General features: G+C 37.6%; 2 protein-coding genes across 4 annotated transcripts in view; one reads left to right on the top strand and one right to left on the bottom strand.

Annotated features, from left to right (window-relative positions):
* The first annotated feature begins 593 nt into the window (after window positions 1-593).
* Window positions 594-9,692, top strand: LOC108666946 (60S ribosomal protein L36). The gene is made up of 3 exons (XM_018153920.2): window positions 594-674; window positions 8,828-8,927; window positions 9,439-9,692. The coding sequence occupies exons 2-3, from the start codon at window positions 8,835-8,837 to the stop codon at window positions 9,673-9,675; spliced, it is 330 nt and encodes a 109-aa protein (XP_018009409.1). The 5' UTR covers window positions 594-674; window positions 8,828-8,834; the 3' UTR covers window positions 9,676-9,692.
* Window positions 9,693-10,593: 901 nt separating this feature from the next.
* Window positions 10,594-21,699, bottom strand: part of LOC108666945 (UV excision repair protein RAD23 homolog B) — a 12,343-nt gene continuing 1,237 nt past the window's right edge. Inside the window, exons 2-8 of one of the 3 annotated variants that reach the window (XM_018153918.2) lie at window positions 19,061-19,139; window positions 17,980-18,116; window positions 17,180-17,425; window positions 16,650-16,776; window positions 14,413-14,685; window positions 12,899-13,038; window positions 10,594-12,111 (exon numbers count right to left, since the gene is read on the bottom strand). In XM_018153918.2, coding sequence (XP_018009407.1) covers window positions 12,001-12,111; window positions 12,899-13,038; window positions 14,413-14,685; window positions 16,650-16,776; window positions 17,180-17,425; window positions 17,980-18,116; window positions 19,061-19,139 — 1,113 coding nt within the window. In that variant the 3' untranslated portion in view covers window positions 10,594-12,000. The remainder of the gene's footprint in view (window positions 12,112-12,898; window positions 13,039-14,412; window positions 14,686-16,649; window positions 16,777-17,179; window positions 17,426-17,979; window positions 18,117-19,060; window positions 19,140-21,699) is intronic. The other 2 variants (XM_018153919.2, XM_047882590.1) reach the window with 2 other exon arrangements.

The following is a 21,699-nucleotide window of genomic DNA, read 5'->3' as shown; positions in this document are numbered from 1 at the left end:
TTGGAGATTGCAAGCGGAGTTTTTCATACAGTAGCGCTCAAATTGTGTACATTTATTAGTTCACCTGAGAAAGCATGGAGTCATCAAAAAGGTGAGTAATGCCAAATGTTAGAATAACTGTTTTATGTCATGAGGTGCATATTCGTATTGTATAATAGCCTGTTATTGATGAATGGAAATATATCGAAATATTCAACACGTGAGGCGTGAAGAGATACTAAACAAATGTGTCCTACACGAATCAGTTTCTACATGTATGTATGTAGGTCGCTAGGCATAAGACTAGTGTAGTAGTGGTGGGGGCTGCTGTCTGGATGCTGTAGGTAATTTTATTATTAACAAAACTTAATTTCATCGTTAACATAAAAGGACATATGAACACATCTAAAATAATTTGCCTCCATGCGACAATTATTGGAGTGACGGGAATTTTAATTTGATTCCTTTTAGTTTTTTAAATATAATATTTTCTCACGAGTGTAAATGAAACATTTACATTTCTTTATTCTTCATTGATGAAATTAGCAGCTGAAAATCAATTGAAAGTATCTTAGAAAATCAAAAATATTTGTTGTACATTTGGGCTGTTTGTTTTCATTCTGAACCAAAGTGGGAAATTCACAACTTGCTCGTTTGGCAACAGTCCTATCATCATCGTGTTTGGACGCTAGGAAGTGAGTGTCGAATAATAGATTATTAAGTTTTAAATAACTATATATTATCTGACAAGTAGGTTTTACACGACGTCTAAACCTTCATGTTCCAATTTAAATTCTTTTAAGTTAGCGATAGCTGGAAACAGGATATTCTCCGTTTTTTATTCAAGTGAATTGTCGTACCTATTTTGACTGATTGAATTATGGAGATTCGACGATCTTGCTGTAGTTTATTCCGTAGATTCGCAAGTATTTGAACGTTGTTTGCTGCCTAATGAAGTATTCTATCAACAAAAATTTTTATTCAGAGACATTGAAATCCGCTTCTTCACTGAAACTGAGATTCAACATTTCTCAAGATTCTCTGCCTTGCAGCCCTTGCTAAGCGGCCTTGGAATGATTACTTATTATATTTATAATTATTTAATGAATTATAACCAAAATTTTGAACTTCAATTCAATTTGTACCTGTAAAATGATATGAACTGCCATGATGCCATCAGTTGTAGCATACTTCTCAACTTGCATAGTGGCAAAGCAGAGAGTTTTTTAGACTCTCCCTTGAGTTCATTTTTGAGTCCAATAAGTGGACTAGTAAAGTATCATGGATACCAGCATTATCTTATATAAGAAATTGGTTTAAGTCTTGAATAAATAAGGAAATTAGAAATGAACTGATTTTAAAAAATCTCTGGTTTGTCACTATGTTCTCAAGTTGCAAGCAGGTTAAAGAAGCCTCTTTTTATTGTTTGTCAATGGGTTTTCCTTTCTACTACTATTACTATTAGCCTAGGTTCTTGATTGGACCTTTCCTACTTATTAGTGAAATCTTGCAGCTCCATTAGGAGAATAGGAGCTGCAAGATTTTGTGGCCATTAAGGAATTTTGGAGCTGCATTAGGAATTTTGTGGCCTGGTAATTCATTATTATCAACAAAAAGGTAGGATTCTAGGGTAAACACACCATATTCTGACATGGCATCTATAGTGGCAAAACAGAGAGTTTTTTAGACTTTCTCAAGTTCATTTTTGAGTCCTATATGTAGACCAGTAAAGTAGAGTAAACGTGGTATATTCTGACATCATGGGTAAGCTTTGTTTTAGTTCCATGCGTTCGTTGATGGTTGAAATGGTGACGTCATACATTTGCGCATCGAACTACTGCCAAAACACTAGGTCTTGGCCATCTAGCAGGAAAATATTGAGATCCAAAGAGAGACAATGCACGCTACCCAGCAAAATCATTGAAAAATGTGTCAAATTTGACAGTTGACCTTGCTCTACCAAATAGTGAATAACTGTTTGTATAGGAAGAATATTATGGTTTGAGACTTTTAAATACGTCTGTGAATATATTAGGAATCCTTTAAGTATACCTACTTGTATTTGCTGATTTCAATTTGTAAATAAATTAAAAAATGATTAAGTTGAGAAATGGATTTAGACACATGAAAACTAATTCTGTCAGAACTTGAATTGGACACACACAGATCATTCCAAGCTATGTACAAAAATTAAAAGCGTAATTAAGTAGTCTTCAATATTCATTAGTCTTCTAATTCAAAGCAGTGTTGTATTCCAATACAGCTCACACAGCAAACGGAATTCAAACACGTGGATGACGGCATTACGTATCGGTAGAATTTGAAGCGAGGACGGAATATGCCTCACCACATGCCGAATATTGCCACACAGTGTTGGAATGTAGGGATTTGGTAGGTTTGCATTCTGAAGGCTTTTAAATAAATAAGGCAACATTTTGTGACGTTTCATCATTGCTGGCGCGTAGTACGGTGTTTCGCGAGTCACATAAAGCAAACAGAACTCGGGTAACGCATACGGTTATTTTTTTATAGTTTTTCATTTCTCGATGCATCCTTAATGTGTCGGAATATACCGCGTTTACCCTATATTCCGACACATTAGGGACGCATCGAGAAATGAAAAACTAAGAAAAAAAACATATGCAGTACTCGAGTTCTGTTTGCGTTACGTGACTCTCAGAACCACGCGACGCACCAGCAACAATGAAACGTCACAAAATGTTGCCATATTTATTTCAAAGCCTTTAGAATGCATACCTACCAAATCCCTATATTCTGACACTGTGTGTGACTATATTTGGCACGTGGTGAGACATATTCTGACCGTGCTTCAAATTGTACTAATACGTAATTCCAACATCCGCGTGTTCGAATTCCGATCGCTGTGTGAGCTGTATTGGAATACGACATGCCTTTGAATTAGAACACTATTGAATATTGAGCACTACTTGATTAGGCTTTTAATTAACAGTTATTAAGCTTTTAATTAAGAAAATTTTAAATTTTTGCACACGGCTTGGGACGAGCTGTGTGTGTTCAATTCAAGTTGTGTTGGAATTAGTTTATGTGTCTAAATCCATTTCTCAACTTAATCATCTATTAATTTATTTACCACTTGAAATCAGCAAATACAAGTATACTTGAAGGATTCCTAATATATTCACAGACGTATTTAAAAGTCTCAAACCATAATATTCTTTCTACAGAAACTGTTTATCACTATTTGGTAGAGCAAGGTCAATTGTCAACTTTGACACATTTTTCGATGATCTCATTGGGTGGCATGCACCGTCTCTCTTTGGATCTCAACATTTTCCTGCTAGATGGCCCAGACCTAGTGTTTTGACAGTAGTTTGACGCGCAAATGTATGATGTCACTATTTCAACCATCAATGAACGCATGGAACTAAAACAAAGCTTAATATAAAGGAAAAACTAGAGGTGTCGGAATTACCCACGATGTTGGAATATACTGCGTTTACCCTATCATGGATACCAGCATTATCATACATAAGTAATGGTTTATATCTTGAGTAAATGAGGGAATTGAAAATGAACTGATTCTAAAAAATCTCTGGTTTGCCACTATGCCAACACCTTAAGGCATAGCCAGAAATAAATGGCTATAAATAGATCACCGTATGCACAACTCGAGTTCTGATTGGTTTACGTCACTCTCAAAACACCACACTGCGCCAGGCTGCCGGCAATGATGAAACGTCACAAACTGTTACCATATTTATTTAAAAGCCTTCAGAATTCAAATCTACAAAATTGCTGAATTCCGATACTGTGTGAGACTAAATGCCGCATATTGTGAGACTAATTCCGACAGCGCTTCAAAATCATAATTCGTAATTCCGACACCCTGTGTTGGAAATAGTTTTTATGTGTCTGAAACTGCCTATTAATTCATATACCACTCAAAATCAGCAAATACAAGTATACTTAAAGGATTCCTAATATATTCACAGACTTATTTAAAAGTCTCAAATCATAATGTTCTTTCTACACAAACAGTTTATTACTATTGAGTAAAGCAAGGCCAACTAACAACCTTCCATCCTCCACCTCCGTCATCTGGGTCCCAGAGGCATCCAGTACCTCACCAAACTTTTCAACCTGTCCCGTGCCAAGGCTGACATCTCTGCCATCTGGAAGTCAGCCACTTAGACCTGTCACCTATCATCCTGTGGCCCTCAGGTAAAGTGATTATGGATTAATTTGCATTTATTTATGTTTTTCTAAAAAAAAAAACAATAAAAAACATGTTTTTTTTAGGCTGATGTTTTTTATTAAAAAAAACATGAGTGTTTTTTTTTACGTCGCATCTCTATTCACTCCACAACATCTGCCCTACTCCCTCTAACCCAGGCCATAGCTACGGGCTCCAAGCAGCCTTGCCTACCAAACAGGACAATAGCAATGGCCATTGATTTCAGCAAGGCTTCCGACACCGTGCCTCATGCCCAGCTCATCTCTCACATCGCCTCCACTCCCCTCCACGCCAATATCACCCGCTGGCTGATCTGCTACATCAGAGGCAGGACAGCCAGGTGCTCCTACAACAGCTGCATCTCCTCCCCACGCCCGGTCCTTGCTAGAGTTCCACAAGGCTCCGTCATCTCGCCCGTCCTTTTCAACTCCTATGTGTCATACTTCCCCCAGTCCGCCCCTCTAATCACCTCATATGCGGACGAAATCACTGCCGCTGCGGGGGCCATGCAGATCGCTGACGCATCTGCAGTCCTCTCAACCCACTCCTCCGATGTGGCTGCATGGGCTCGTTTGAAGGGGGTTATCAGTGCCTATCCCCAAATCCCACACTACCCTCTTCACCTCTGACGCCCATCAATCACAAACAGACCCTCATGTCAGCTGGGAGGGGTCTGACCTTCCACTTTGTCGTACCCCGAAGATCCTTGGGGTCACTTTTGACCCCCACTTGACCTTTTTGCCTCACATCACTGCTATATGCCAGAGAGCCTGCCTGCGCCTCAACATACTCAAATCCCTTGCCAGGGCCAGCAGAAGGAAACCCTCTTGGTGACTTTCAAGGGTCTTATAAAGTCTCTCATCACCTACGCTGCCCCAGTGTGGTTCTCCAACGCCTCTCCCTCAGCAATCTCCAAGCTGCAAACTATTCAAAACTGCCCTACGCATAGCCACGGGATCTCTTCTGATGGCTTCCGCTTCCCACCTGCACAGCAAAGCTGAGGTCTTACCCATGGCCGACCTGTTCTCTCTACTTTGCTCACAGTTCCTTGCCAGTGCCCTTTGACCACACCATCCCAGCTACCCTATTGTCACCCAGACATCAGGGCCCTGTCCCATGAAGCACACGTTTCAGTCCCGCTTCCTCCCTTTGGTCTCTCACCTGACCTGCTGGATGAGGGATCTTCCCCCCCCCCTGACACCTACTCTGCTGCCCTCAGCACCCTGCACAGCTCCTCTGTCTCATTCTACCTGGCCTCAGCAGCTCCCAGCAAGGTGCTGCTGACCCCTGCCCCCACTGTCTCATCCAGCAAGCTGTCCCTGCCCAGGGTGGCCAGAAGCGCCCTTTCTCAGCTCCGCTCTGGCCACTCATCGCGGCTCAATTAGTACCTTGCTCGCATTGGCACAGCCCACTCTGCCCTGAGTGCGGCACAATAGACCACACCACCCATCACCTCTTCAGCTGCCCTTCGCATCCCACCTCGCTGACCCCACTGGACCTCTGGTCTAACCCTGGACCGGCTGCGGCTTTCCTCTCCTTGCTCCCATCCTTCGCCGACATCCTTGGAGCGGAACCCCCGCTCCCCCCTCCTCCCCCGGAGCTGCCGCTGAGCAGTGGTCCCAGGCAATTAACAACAACCACAACATAAACTTTCATATGTTTCGATGTTCTCACTAAGCTGACTTGGACTTTTGCTCTGTGAATATTAACATTTTACGCTAGACCTAGTGTTTTGCAGAAATCTTGCACGCAAAAGTATGACATCACTATTTCAACCATCTACGCATGTGTGGAACTAAGACCAAGCTTATTATAAAGGAAATGGTTGAGGGGTGTTGGAATTACCCACAGTGTTGGAATATGGTGCATTTACCCTACTCATTCTAGGAGATAATCCATCTACTAGGAATCTCATGGCTCCAAAAATGGCAGTAAAGTTCTTTTAGTTTCAGTAGCTCTAAAGATATTACTTTAGATTAAGTGCATCCAAAAAAGGGTGTTTTTTTTCAATTATATGTTTTTTGGGATGTAGATTAAGAATATGAAATCCGTTTTTGGTGGTCGGCATCAAAATTTTTTAATGGAACCTGTTCCTAACTGGACCTAACCTGCGAGGTTTTTGTTGATTGGCTAGGTTTTTTCTATGTTTGGAGTCCGTCCAGCGGCCGGAAAAACCTAGCCAATCAACAAAAATCTTGCAGGTTAGGTCCAGTTAGGAACAGGTTCCATTAAAAATTTCCAATACCGACTGCCAAAAATGGATTTCAGATTCTTAATCTACACCCCAAAAAACATATAATTAAAAAAACACCCTTTTTGGGATGCACTTAATCTAAAGTATTACCGCTCTAAAGGTATATTCCATGCTTGTTTCCAAAGATGATATTTTCTTTGCCTCAACAATTTTTTTAATACATGATATACAAACTCCTTTTTATTTGAAAAAGGAGTTTTTATCAAAAAATCTTCAAAATCATCTTATTTTAGCAAGTTGGAAATCTTGTGGCCCTAGTTATTTATGTTGGTGCTGTTAGAAATAGTGCAGCTCACAAAGCAAACTGGAAAATTGGACTGAATCCTGTGGACAAGACTAATAAGTAATAAAAGACCTGCGAGGACAGAAAAGTTGCGTGCTTCCATGCAGGCATGGAACATATCTACTTGGCAAGCCGTGACTGAATTTTTTAAGCTATGGCTTTATGGCTTTGCCAGCTGTATTTCCATTTCTTTGAGCTGTGATTCCATTTTTCGAGCCGTGAATTCCATATCTTGGCCATGAAAAACCATTAACAAGAAGTGAATCAATTTACGATGTCCATACACATGTTTCCCCAAATCTCTAATTTTACCCTGAAACAGTCAAAACAGCAACAATAACATTTGTCTTTACTGTAAGTTGAACATGTGTTAATGCAGTCTGACGTGTCTGCAACTATGCGCTATCTTCAACGAAACTTTTAGGTTGACTTGTTAGCATTACAATAATTACGTTCTGCAGGATATTTTGGCACAAATGGTAAAGTAGTGCAGATTGCGGAAGTTAATTTGATCAAATGACAGTTTGTGAAGTGTGAACCATGATTTTTTTCAATCACAAAAATTTATGACATTTGAGCTGCGAGATTTAATACCTACTGAAATTATATGGGATTGGAGCCATGATATTTTGGCAAAAAAACAAATTTTCCAACCCTGCTTTCCATGTCCCTTGATTGATTTTTTCAGTAAAATTTGTGTAAAATAACATTTTTGCCTGTGATTTAAAAAAAAAATCATGGAGTAGTGAGTCATGACACTTACTTGGGATCTTTGAAGAATTCTGTCAAATATTTCAGATCAGATTGCAAATTAGTTTTTCATAGAAAAATATTAATTCTACAAATCTGTACTATGCTCCCTTCTTAAATATCTGCATCCCAAATATTTTTTGTCGGCATTCTCTTGCAGTTATATGAGCTTGGCTTCTTGAAATTTGCTAATAATTCAATCTGGAATATTGGGCAATATTTCCCAAAAATTGCTGGTAAAAACAATGGATTTGTGGTCAAAGTCACATCAATAGTACATAATTTATTCAACTTGTGCTTATAATCATCATTGCTCCTCTAAACAATTATATATTAAATTTTTGCCATTTGTGATTTTTTTTACTTTTATTCTGAAAAATATTATGTACCGTAAAATGGGGTAACTTAGACCGGCGGGGTAACTTAGACCACTTTTCGTTTTTTTTACAAAAACCCCCACAACTCAAAAACTATTTGACATAGAAAAATTTTGTCAATGGGCATTAAAGGCCTAATACTGAGGCTACATAATAAATTAGCTGGTTTTGTGTAAAATTATGTATGGGTCAATGTATTCAAAATTGCATTACTTCTTTGTATTTTTCATTGCTGGCTGCTGGATTGTTGAACTAATATTTTAGTGCTATTTCATGGAGCATCCTAGAAACTATATTTTTTAAGCTCTTTTGAAATTTCATGGCTACAAGTTTCAGATTTTGATTTACAAAAATGTTTTTGGCTGTATAGCATGTTCAAATAATGAAATCAAATATGTAATTTTGTGGCTTCCACTTCAAGTTTATAAAAATGATACCACATATTAAGATATCAATGAAATATTTTATGTAAATGCAAAAAATTTCTAAGCTTATTAGGTGTCAAATTTATAAGAAGTAATATAAACTGTTGGGAAATTGCTTAAAATTTGAAGTCCATGAAACACTAAACTGAAATTTTGAAAATTTGTCATCTTTTTCCCAGTCTGCAAAATTAACTATTATAAAATTGAGCAATTTAAACTATGAAAAAAGGAGGGCAATAAATATGTGATTGTGACATTTCAAGTACCTCAACATAGTAAAAACGTTTTTATTTTAATATAACTTTTGTATGTCATAAAAAGGTGATTTGCTAAGACACCAGTAGGGAAAATCCTTCCTTGCAAGTTGCAAAGCCTATGAAATTTAGTTTTCCATAAACATGGAAAATATGTTTATTATGACTAAAGTAAAGTAAGCCTTGCCTGTGTTATATTATTATATGTTGAGCTTATGCATTATTGTGATTTACATGCATCATACTTTTTGTAATATAGGTCTATTTATTTTTCACTTTTAACTTGCAGACCCACAATGCCTCTCCCATTCGAGTATGCCCGAGGCCTCAACAAGGGCCACAAAGTCACCAAGACAAAGTTCAAGCCTCGCCATGGCGCCAGGAAAGGAGTAAGTTTGATTCACAATTGAGCTTCTTTTACAATGCTTATGCTATTTTTATCCATGAATTTTTTACTTGTCATATTTGAAATTCATCATAAAAATCAGAAAGCTTGAACTAATTTACAAATTTGTGTCTAAATTCTGCATGTGGAACATTGAACCTTATTCTAATTGATGAAAATTTTTCATCATAATTGGCCACTACTGACTTCATGTGCAGTTTCACTTGCTGGATGGAGTTCAACATATTAGTACCCAAGCAAATGTGTTTCGAATTTGTTTATGCATTAGAAGTTTCTGTGTACACCTGAGACGTCAAAGAATGGAAATTATTATCCATTGCATTCTTTTGTAAATTTACCAGAAAATGTGTTCCTGGATTATCAACAATCAGTGTTGTAGATCATTAACGTTAGACCATGAGGCTCAATTACTGTGCCCAATATTTATTTTTAAATGAAACATTGACGGAAATTCGGTTGGCTATGTGTTAATTAGTTGGAACTTTTTTTTTCAGCGCATCACTGCCCACAACAAATTCATTCGTGACATCGTGCGTGAAATTGTTGGCTTCGCCCCATATGAGCGTAGGTGCATGGAGTTCCTGAAGGTGTCCAGAGAAAAGAGGGCACTCAAGTTCCTCAAGAAGAGACTGGGCACCCACCTCCGTGCCAAGAGGAAGAGGGAGGAGCTTCAGAAGGTCATCCTTCAACAGAGGAAGGCTGCTGCCGCCGCTGCAGCTGCTGCGCATTAAAGCTGCTGCGTATGAAATCCTGATCGTAATTATTTCTCCTTGACGTATATCAAGTGCCAGTGAAATGTTTTTTTTTTTCTGGACGTCAACACTGGGACTGGGATTTATTTAATGATTTTTAGGTCTTGATAGTTATGATTTGTATTTCTCCGAGAGGAGAAATCCTGCAAACTATGTTGCGTAGTTGTACATTACAATGTTTTCACGACCGTACGCAAAGAAACTATCGCGAAAAAAACTCTTAAGTCAACGCATTGACCGAGAAATAAGTAGAAACAAGGCCATTCTTTCATGTGCGCTCACGAACTTTATTTCAATATTGATGGACACAGAGTGTAGAACGTTTTTTATATGTAGTTTTTAAAGACGATATCCCGCAGCTGCGGCACATTATCGTGAGCTTCAAATTCCTGCATCTTCTGCTAGGAGATCGAGCGTATATCAGTGTTATTAGATTGAACTAGAGCAACTTTCAATAAAAAGCGGGATCATTGTGCTAAGAGTTCCACAAAGCAATTTTGTCGCGGCCATGTTCACTCAACAGCTTACTTTTGCCTGTGTTCAGAGTACCATCACTACGAAATAATGACTAGTTTTATCTGGCCTATCCAGTATATCTTTACGAGTAACTACACGACTTTTCTAGGCACGCGTCAGCCAACAATGTTTGACTGCCACTAGCTCACTTTTGCCTGTGTTCAGAGAGTACCATCACTACGAAATAATGACTAGTTTTATCTGGCCTATCCAGTTTATCTTTACGAGTAACTACACGACTTTTCTAGGCACGCGTCAGCCAACAATGTTTGATTGCCACTCGCCCACATTCAGAGGGAATGTTTTATTTTAAATATCAAGTACACCTGCACGAGATTTTGCACAATGGAGCTGCTGCCATAAGGCTAATTAGCTTAGAACTATTTAATCATATTTATTTTGATCAAAACGCCGATTCGTACAAAAAATGTCCAACATTTCATTTCACGTGCATCGCATTTTGGATCGCAGGTCTTTTCATACTGGTGTTCTCGAGATTAGCCCCTGATAAATACCATACACAAGTTTCTCGCAAAGTTATGTAAGAATTCCGTTGAGTAACTAGTCGCGTGAAAGTTTAGGTAGTTTAGGAGAAACGCGTAAGTTCACATTCTATAGTATAGATGGTGAATAACATCAACCCACTTTAGTGCAAAACGTGACAATTGATGCTACTAAGTAACAGTGCTGCGTTGGTTACAATGTTCATTTCAACATTGTAACATACATAAGTTATTGATCGCTATCTTGAAGTAACAGCACAACCTATTCAATGGAGTGATTCGTACGATGTATTCCAAGCATTATTGTACACTCGACAACATAACCAGTGATAGCGAAATCATAATGCCCTTCTTTGATTTGGGTAACTGCTGCACTATTGAGCAGTAGTTTACTGCACGAACGTGTCTCGTTCAAGAATTGTCAAAAATATTTCTATGACATGAAAAAAAATTCGCTTAAATTGGATGAAGTACCCGACAGAATTTCAAAAGTACCGGATATGACGTAAGACTTTAGCACTAAATCCCTATTTTGATGAAGATAAATCAATATTAAATGCCATACAATATTCAGAATAAGATTTTTCAAAATTGTCAAGATTGCAACCTCCAGTTAGAAGGAAAATTCACGGTACAACGAAGTATATTCGAAACTGTTCAGCTTGCAAGTAAATATTTGACTAAAAAATGAGAACATTTTGGTGCTTTGAAAATTCCTGTCATTTATTTTCACAACAAATAGACCGAGATTTAAAATATGAACAAAGAATTCTTTATTAACTTCTATGAATGATGAATTCAACTGAAGACAGAAAAACTCAAAAGAAAAACACTTGCACATCTCAAGGCTTACAGAGTAACATTCAATAATTTTGACGAAGAAATGAACGATTTAACCAATATTTAAAGGAAATTCAAACTAAGTAAAAGCTAAAGTGTTTCAGGGAAATTAAAGTAAAAGAAGAGTCACACAGCCCTTGAAATAAGAGGAGCAACGGATGAATTTCCGCCCACAAGCAGCACTGGCATATGAATATTAGTATGGAACGCTACAGCGTGTGATGAATATAAGTATGGGGGGGGGGATCATAAACGTACCTATTCAGTTAATTACAATTGCGGCAGATGAATTTCACTATATGTCAAGCAACGTATGAGGAATATCATCTGGTATGCCACAGAGGCAATAATATTTCAGTTAAGGGCAAAGCGGCAGATAAATGTAAGATGGGGAATAGCTGCTGCTGATGACTTTAATTACGAGGATGGTGGCAAAACTTCTTTGTTAATCCCAGGCCTGACTGAAGAGGAATTCGGCCGCCAGGTTCTCGTTCTTCTCACACGCAAAATAAGCCTGAATCACCAACTCCTCGGGGAAGTTGCCCAAGCCTCGTAGCTGAAAAATGAATAAATATAATGCTTTATCTAATATTGAACAGTAAAACATAATTAACTATCATAACATATATATCATATATAATATGATAGGCTATGTCAGGAATCCAATATGAGGAACCTGGAAACATCCTGAGACTCTAGTCACCAGTCAAATTGAACTCGGAGTGGAATTGAGCCGAAGCAGGAGAAATACTGAGCACGGTTATAGCTGAGGCTTTAAAGCGAAGTTACTTCATAACGTAGATTTGATAATACTTGCTGCTATTCGGTTCAAATATCTAAGAGTTTTAAGAATACTAATATTGGTAACTAAACTTAGAAAATAAGTAACGTATTCAACTTGAACCGTATGGAAATATCGGATTTTGATATATTCATATTCATTGAATTTGATTTATTCACAGTTTACTTTTGTTACAATAGGAGAAAAACCCAAACATATTCCCCAATGACTAATCATTGCCAAGAAATCAGCAGCCCGAATTAAAATGATGAGAATTTTGTTTTAATAATTAATCATGTGCGAAATTACTCGAAGTTTCTATTCTATTAGCAAGTTCGATTGATGACCATGAAATGCATTCTTTCAACAAGTTGCAAATTCAAAATGCATTCTCTTATCAATCGTACATGCATAATAAAAGAAATTTCCCATCTTGTACCATTTTATTATGAAATTTTATGATAAAGAGAAACTGTTTTAGATTAAAATGAAGAGAAATTATAATACCAAGTATTATTAATATTAAATATTATAATTATAACGACATGCAAGAGAATTGTACCCGGTCGATAGCATCGCGATCCTCCTGCGACAACACGATGGTCGCGCCACGCGGTCCTCCGCCACCGCCACCACCACCGCCGCCGCCGCCTGTGACTTGGACACCTCCTCCGCTGGTGGGGGCATCTGCGCCGGTGCCGCCTGCATACCACGCAAGCACGTCAGGCAAACAAGACATTAATGTTAACGTAATATTCTAGTATAAGAAGTAAAATATTCACAAGTAGAAAGAGAAGAGATTATTCGGTGGGGAGAGAAAAAAATTCTAGGAAAAGAAACAAAGAGATTATATGGCATAATGCAAAAATTTCTTGATTAGAAAATGAATAGATAATACGGTAGGAAATGAAAAGATTTTTGGATTGGAAACAATAAGATTATGCGACGTTAGTAGGTAAGTTCTTGTTTAGTAAAAGAAGAGATTATATGGTGGTAAGGAAAAGATTTTTGGATAGTAAACGGAAAATCTTCAGCATTTGGACGGTAGGAGTTTTTCGTGTATGAAACTATAGAAATTATAAGGCGAGAAGAGAAAATATTCACGGTTAGGAAGCAACTCAAAAGGAAGAGCTGCATCACGATCTACGTGTTCATAGTAGCTGAAATCATGTATTTTTAGAAGCAAGCTTTAGCAGGCGAATTGCAAAATTATATCAAGACATCGTTCTTCATCAGAAAGTAATCAAAACAAATTTGCAAAATTAACTAAAAAAATAAAAATCAACTATTTATGCCCAAAACTTTTTTCAAGACTAAAGAGGTTCCCACCAACTAACAAAGTTGACGTAAACAAACTAGCACATCATGGACAATTTTCAATCAAATTTCCCACGGTAACATTGTGCCGCAATAATTCGATATGCAGCACTTGTATCAACGCCGTGTCAAAATTTTCAACTACGTCAAGATAAAATTGTGTATTCTGAGTGATAAGAACCTTCGTGTTCAACATTTGCACTTCATACCATCACAACTCTAAACAGAATTACGCAGAAATCACTTCTACTACTTAAGTTTGTAAGATGATAAACCAATATAACTTGTTAAATATTGACTTCACACATAATTACCGTATAATGAATATTCAACATTCCAGTGATATGTTGACTTATGAAGAAGTCAAAAGGGGATCGGAGACCAACTTAAGTACGGTGACTATCACAAATGGCAAGACGTACCACAGAAAAAAGCACCGCTGATGTACAAAACAAAATGTGAAGTTATTACAAGTACCGTAATGAACACCATTGCTAATGAAGGCAGACCGAAGAGGCTTAGTCAAAGCAGAGTTTATTAGACTCTTCCTTTTTAGTAATAAGGGAAGATTAGTGAAGTATCATGGATACCACTAATACTAGCATTATCATGTAGATATTGACTAAAATTTAACGCAGACTTGTGTAGAGATAAATTAAGAGATAATGTAGAGATAAATGAGGCAGACTAATGTAAAGATAATTTTGGTAGGTCGTCTTTATCACTCGTAACAACTGCCGAAAAACAAACACTGCTGACCCGTCGACTGTGGCTGATTGATCATGCGTACGAAGGCCTCCTGGTTGTCTTGAATGACCTGCAGGAGACCAGGGTTCGTGGTTCTGATCTGCTGCAAGAACGCATCCAGCAGCTGGGGGTTGTTGCGCATCATCTGCGTCATCTGGACGAACTGCGGCTGATTGCGCAGGAAAGCGAGAGGATCTTCAGCGCTTCCTCCTGCACCACCGGCGCCGCCTCCCTCACCAGCACCTACTACAGCTGCAGCCGCCGCCAGGGCACCTGCCATGTCACCTGAGGCATTAATGAGGCTGTGGGCGTTTGTGCGTGCCGCCCAAGGTGGGATCAAAGCTAATACTATATATTTAGAAATAAAAAAATAGCAGCCAGTAAAAAAAATACTAGCAGCCATTAGATGGAACTCTAACCAGGAAACAACACAAATCAAGTAACAAAAAAATGCAACAACAATCTTGTCAGAGCTCCTGCCATATTCTATGAGCCCTCAATTAGGAGAAAATTTCATCCACAACAACGAGCACAAATAATTGAATTAGCATCCACTGTCGCCAAGAAACAGATCATAAAAACGACGTAAACCAAGCAGAAATTATGACGAGAAAAAATGAGGAACAACGTTGAAACGACAAAAATGACAACCTAGGAGTTCCAAGAGTATCAAGGCTTAGGATAAAATCTGAGAAGTTATGAAAAAGCATCAGCGTTGCACAAGAACTTCATCATACAATCCAAAGAAAACAAAATAACCTTATCAAGAAATAGAAATACAAAGTCGATTCAGGAAACTTCCTGTTTTGTATTTCGTACCAAGCAGCCAGATGTTGCAGAAAAAGGTTGGGGGTATTTCATAAGAAAGGCAAGGTCATAAAGTTTTGTGTCCGTCCTAGTCAATGGCTACTACACATTGGACAAGTGAACAGCGTGGATTTCGTGTCGTGGCGTACTTTTCTAATAGCCATTTCATTATTGCTACTCAACGAGCATTCCGTACCCGGTTCCATATTTGCCCTTCAGGTCGAGTTCCTGACCGGAAATTGATTGTTATGTGGGTTAACATATTTAGGGCAAGTTGTCTTGAATAAATTGTTTACAATGACTGTCCAAGGACTTTACCTCATTTGAAGATCATACGTCAAGCCATCGCAACATGCCCATCAATATGCTTCAGCGAGTTGAACTGAACATCAAAAATCGTCTAATTGAATGAATTCATAATGTAGGCCGTCATTTGTCCGATGACATCTTTAAAGCTAAGCCATACAAAAATTCAGATAATGTCTTTTCCGATTAAGTTTCTATTGTAATCACTAATGATATATTCACAATTTGTTTTTTATTGAGCTATCAAATCAGGAAGTTTCCGTGAATCAACCTATCGCAAGCCGTATCAATCGCTTTTGAAAGCACATGACAAAATGAATGAAAATGACGCGAGAAAATAAATTCCACTAAAATAACTATAATTGCATAAGCTAGAGGTTATGCTACAGAAGCTGGTAAGATTAGGTACAGGCAGCTGGCGTATTTAATCAGTCAATTTATCAAGAAAATTACGGCAAGATAGCATCCCACAATCAGAGCAGAGCAAAAGAAAATTCCAACTAAATACAATGATGGAGGAACAAGCTAAAAATATACTTTAAAAGGAATAGTATCTTAATTAGAACATTAAAAAAACGATAGATGGTGTTAACTTCATAAACAGGAAAGTAACAGCGGACATACTTTTGATTCAAGACGGGAGAAAATAGGTCAATCTTCATAATATATGGAAATTATTCATAAAAGGAAATAAATAAAAAATCTTCTAGTAAAATAGAAGACAAAAACTTTAATACAAAACAATTTATGTTCATATGATCAAAAAGGAGATATATATTAGATAATAAATAATAATTTTGTGTAGCTTGCTTCACCAGCAGCAGTTGCTGATTGAATCTACGCCACAAAAATATGTACGAGAGACTGCACCGAGAGAAATGAGAGAGGCCTTGTCCAAATAGCAATGAACTTTACGACATTTGTGGGTCATCCTGACCCAGTTTTGTCCCAGCAGAAGAGCGCATCAGTGCTACATCCACTTTATACTCTGTGGGTCAAAAAGTGAGCCTCAATTTGGACATTATAGCCCATGCATTTCCTTAGTGCGTCGTTGGTGCTATGGGTATGCAAGTGTGTCACCATCATTTGGACAATATGACACATTCATTTCCTGAGTGATGGCTTGAGTATCAGACCTGCATCGTCGGCGTCCCCGCCCTCAGCAGGGGCGTCGCCCTCGCCGAGGTTATCGGGGATGCCGTCCACGAGGTACTGCACGGCGGTGTAGGGGTTGTTGAAGCTGGCGCGTAGTGCTCGCTCCACCTGTGCAGGTAGGGGTCAGTTTAGACGTACACTCAGAGTAATGAATGGGTCATACACGAGGTACTGCACTGCGGTGTAGGGTTGTTGAAGCTCACATGCAGTACTCACTAGACCTGTGTAAGCTGGGGTGTTAGCTAAGACCCCATATTTTGAAATTAGTAATATGGGAGTCCTGTCCTCTATATAGAATATTAGTTTGAAGAGGTTTTCATTTAATTAAAATTATTATTATTATTATTATGGATGATAGTAATGAGTTTCCAAAATTGCTTGGGCACATTTTGGCAAACCTGCTTGTGACATAATGAAATATATGAAGATTCTGAAAGGTTAGCTTTCATACATTAGAATACAACTGGAATAACAAATACCTTATGAAGGCGTAATTTATATATTGAATCACCTCTCTTCTCTCATAGCCCATCTCCATGATATTTTCAACCATCTTATTGAACTCTTCCCCCATGACTAAGAAGCTCTCAGCGTTGCTGGCTGCAGAAGCTGCTGTGGGTGCTGCTGCTCCCTCAGCTCCAGCCGCACTGCTGGTGGTGGTAGTGGTGGTGCTGGTAGATGTGGTGGTGTCTGTGGTGGAGCTGGATGAAGATGTGGTTGTAGATGTAGTACTGCTCGTGCTCTCACTTGATTCAGTCTATAATACAAAAATTTGTACATATGTAAATTGCTAAAATACTAATAGCTGCCTTATTTTTCACAATTGTGTCAAATTAATTCAATTAATATGGATAATTTTAGTTCCCAAATGAGGTTTATAGAAAAAGTGTGCTACCTGAAGTAAGGGAAATGAAGATGATCCAAAAATTTTGATCTATTAATATTGTTTCAGCAGTGGGAGAGCCTTGTATGCATTTCATTCAAGTTTCTTCTGATGACTTTCATCTACTTTCTGTCTTTATTAGGCATAATAAAGTGTCAATTGGCACACTTGGACAGGGGATATACAAGATCACATGTACTAATAAATAGTACCAACACAGACAATTCATCATATTGAACCCATATCGTTTCTTAGCTCCTGTCAAATTCTATAATTTGGAACATTACAATAATAATTTCAAGTGCATGTACATCTGTACCTATGAAGTCCAACAAGAATAATCATCAATCAACCTTGGCTAAAGCTATGATATTCAAATAGACATTATGATGCCTGCAGGACAATATTTAGCTATAATAAATACTCACGACAGCAGTGTCAGAGGCTGAGTCTGCTGATGATTCAGGTGGGGTGCTGGTCTTAGGCTTGGTCACCATTATGACCAGGAACTTGTTTATGTCCATGCTGTATGATTCTAATTTGTTGTCATCTTGAAGAATTTTCCCTGGTGCCAGAAATCAACACAAATAAGCTTTGTACTAGGGTATTGTACATAATTTAAAATTTATTCCATTTGAATATTTTGAACAAGTTTCAAGCAAGATTTATATGATAGACACAAAGTGTGTTTATGTAAAACACCATATTAACAAGAGTTTAAACAAGCCTTGTATTCCACAAATTATAGTCTATTTAGAGAGTAGAATGATACCAACTAGTTAACTACCGGTACCTATTTGAAATTTATTTTGGCAACCAGACTCATCTTTCAAAAAATACTACTAGACTACCACCCACAGAGCCACAATATGATAAAACATACCTACTCCCTTCACACAAATAATGACATATTGGAGAAATTTCTTGAACTCTCGTGTGAAATGTTATTATTTCAAGGATAAATGTAGAATTTAAATAATCTATACAAGATAAAAGAGTCTGTAAATATTTTGAGAACTTGTGATTCTAGTAATGGAAAAATAAAAGTGAAGATTATTCCCATTGAGGCTTAGTTTCTGATTATCTTCTGTGCCTCAACTGAGAATTAAGCCTAGTTATTGAAGATGAGTTACTTTACATTTATATTATACATACTTGTCCAATTCATCACCAAGGTTGATGTTTGTTCAAGGCCAATTAATCATGTGAATCAAGTTTAAACCTAAAGGATAGAAATTTTGACAGAGCTGCAATATGTCAATATTGCAAAAATAAATAAAATACCTAAAAAATAAAAAAATAAATAAATAGCTGTCAGTTCAAATGATGTACCAGTAAATTTGAAATTTTTTATTTCAGGCAATATTTGAGCCCAGATGGAGGATAACAAATGAACTGAAGGCAAAGCATTAATGTTGGAAGCCAAGATAGCACTAAAGACATGACAATAAAAGCCAGGGTTAAATTTGTGCCTCAGCCTCTCAGCTGTGTTTTAAGAGACTTTCTTACCTGCATAGATGAGCTTTTGTCCTATGGCAGGATAGTCTTTGCCTCTGTCCTTCTCTATTTTTTCTTTTAGCTCCTTCACCTGGAAAATTAAATCATGAATATCAATGACCAAATCCTAAAACTTACATGTAGCATACAAATTAGTCAAACACCAAAGCACAAAGCATGCAAGGCAAGAGCACAATTTATTAAGCTAGGTTTTTTCATAATTTTCCAACTAAAATATTTCAATTTGAATAAGCAAATAGCAATAAGATGTGGCAGAGCTAAGCAGCCATGATAATGTGTAATAGTGCCACATGATCACTATCAATGTGTGGCATGCACAAGAAAAGTCTTCTAATGAAGGCTTTAGGAATTTTGAAAAATTGTTTGTCTGGAAAAAAAAATCACAATAAAATAGGCCAGAAATTGTAGTTCTGCCAATGCCAGATTAGCAGCCTACGGATTGAGGGAGATCTTGGAAAATGTAGCGGCATGGGAGAAAATCATATGCCAGACTTTTCAAGATGGATTCATATTATACCTTATAACAAATACAAATAACACTGATTACAGTAAATGTATCAGACAGGGTTCGTACCAATATTTAGAAAAAAAATTCCGTGACTTTTCCATGACTCTCCATGACCATCAATATAATTTTCAAAGACTCATAGAAGACGGGTTTAGCATGACTGAAAGACTAACCGTGCATATTCTATCATCTCCTTCAGTTGATAAATTGCAAATGTGTAAATGCATAGAGCAGGCAGACACAGAGGACCACAAATCAGAAATGTGTGACTGCACTTTGCTTCTCTCTTCATTGTGTTGCTTAGCTAACTTAGTGTGTTTGCTGCCTTTGGCATGGCTCTTCAAAGCTGCTTCACCCATATTTGACACATCAAAGTCTTTCAAATACAATGTACATGATATCACCATACATTCATGCTTTGGATGGTGAGCAAGCCAGTCATGATAAGCTTCTATTCTTAACCACAAGTCATGAAATTTACACTTTCCAGGCATGGTGATGTAGAAATTGCATGCTAAAGATGGAACACTGTCACTGCAGATAAAAAAGTTGTCCACTGCCACTGAGCTCGCTGACTGAGCTCACGTAATTGGTACTCAATTCACATGACCAAGTCACATGATTTGAGAACCAATCAGAACGCAGGAAACAAGAGACTGCACAAACAGTAAACACAAGCAGCACAGAAAAAACATACTTTTTTCTTCTATTTTTTTCGAATGCATGGAACTAAGACCAAGCTTAATAAAAAGGAAAAAAGTTTAGAAGTATCAGAATTACCAATAATGTTGCAATATGGTGCGTTTACTCTACCAAATTTCAAAAGATCCATCTATAAATAGCCAAGATAAAATTTCAGCAAGACGCTCCCCATAACACGTTGACTACAAAGTGATACATATGCCTACCACGAAATGTATTTCTCCAGAACGTAGTGGCACATAATTCAGGTTGACTAAAATTGGCCAAATCTGAGAACAAAAAAGGCCAAAAAAGGCAGATAACTCAATATACTAGTTTATTTGTAGGTTCCAACTTCCACTATAAAAATTCCATTCATTTTATTTTTGCAGTATTTAAAATTTAATTAGGAAGTACCACTATCATAAATTTTAGCTGGCCACCACAATTGAGAAAAACTAAATCACGGAATTTGTCAAGAAAAATGACCATCTGGCAACCCTGTTTAAAAACAGTACAAAAAATAAAATAATAGTACAAGATGAAGCAATTGTAGTCAATGTGTTAAATGCTATTATGATTTTATTAAAACTTTATAAACAAAATACTGCCTATAGCTATAAAAGTGACGAATTCACATTGAAAATAATTACCTACATTTTTACTTCGATTCCTAATTTCACTAGTGACATCACAATCTGTCCAATCAAAATAATACTCATGCTTGCCTTGCTTGGTACTAGGTAGCCTATTTAGTAGGTATTTGGTTGGGTTGATCAAGAGCATATTGCAATCATAGGGACAAACCAAAGATTTTTTAGTATCAGTTCATTCTTAATTTCCTCATTTACTCAAGATTTAAACCAAATACTTATGTATGAGGTAGTGGTATCCATGATAATTTGCTGGTCTACTTTTAGGACTCAAAATGAACTAGAGGGAGAGTCTAAAAAACTCTGCTTTACCACTATGAATTTTGCAATTGATATTTGGGTGGGTAATAAGGCTATATGAAATAAGCCTATTATGAATACATGGCAAAAAAACTGAAAAAGAACCTTACCTCTAGGCTCTAGCCTCTAGGTAGCTACTCCTTTGAAGACATTCTCTGGATTAACCTAGCAGGCTAGCAGTAGCAGGGTAAAGATTCTGGTACCTAGTGGGACTGCCAACCGTGGGTACATTACAGCCACACTCAGGATGATGTATGTTTTCGGTGAATTTTCCCGCGCATTTTCACTTTTATTAAGCTATTGCTGTGCACAGTTGGCGCAATGTAATGAAAATTGATTATCTTCGCGCACATGTTCGCGCAATCCCGGCCGTCTTTATTTTAGAAGAAATTTTCTCCAAAGTCATATGGCAACACTGAACACCGTCTGTTTACATTTCGTATGTATAACAGCCGCAGTTTACGATTACCGTACGTTCCGTATCCGAC

This window comes from Hyalella azteca, unplaced genomic scaffold, assembly GCF_000764305.2.
Source record: "Hyalella azteca isolate HAZT.00-mixed unplaced genomic scaffold, Hazt_2.0.2 contig1403, whole genome shotgun sequence".
In the NCBI taxonomy this organism is placed as follows: domain Eukaryota; kingdom Metazoa; phylum Arthropoda; class Malacostraca; order Amphipoda; family Hyalellidae; genus Hyalella; species Hyalella azteca.
Note: the sequence above shows the minus strand (reverse complement) of the source record. Positions and strands in the feature narration are given on the sequence as shown.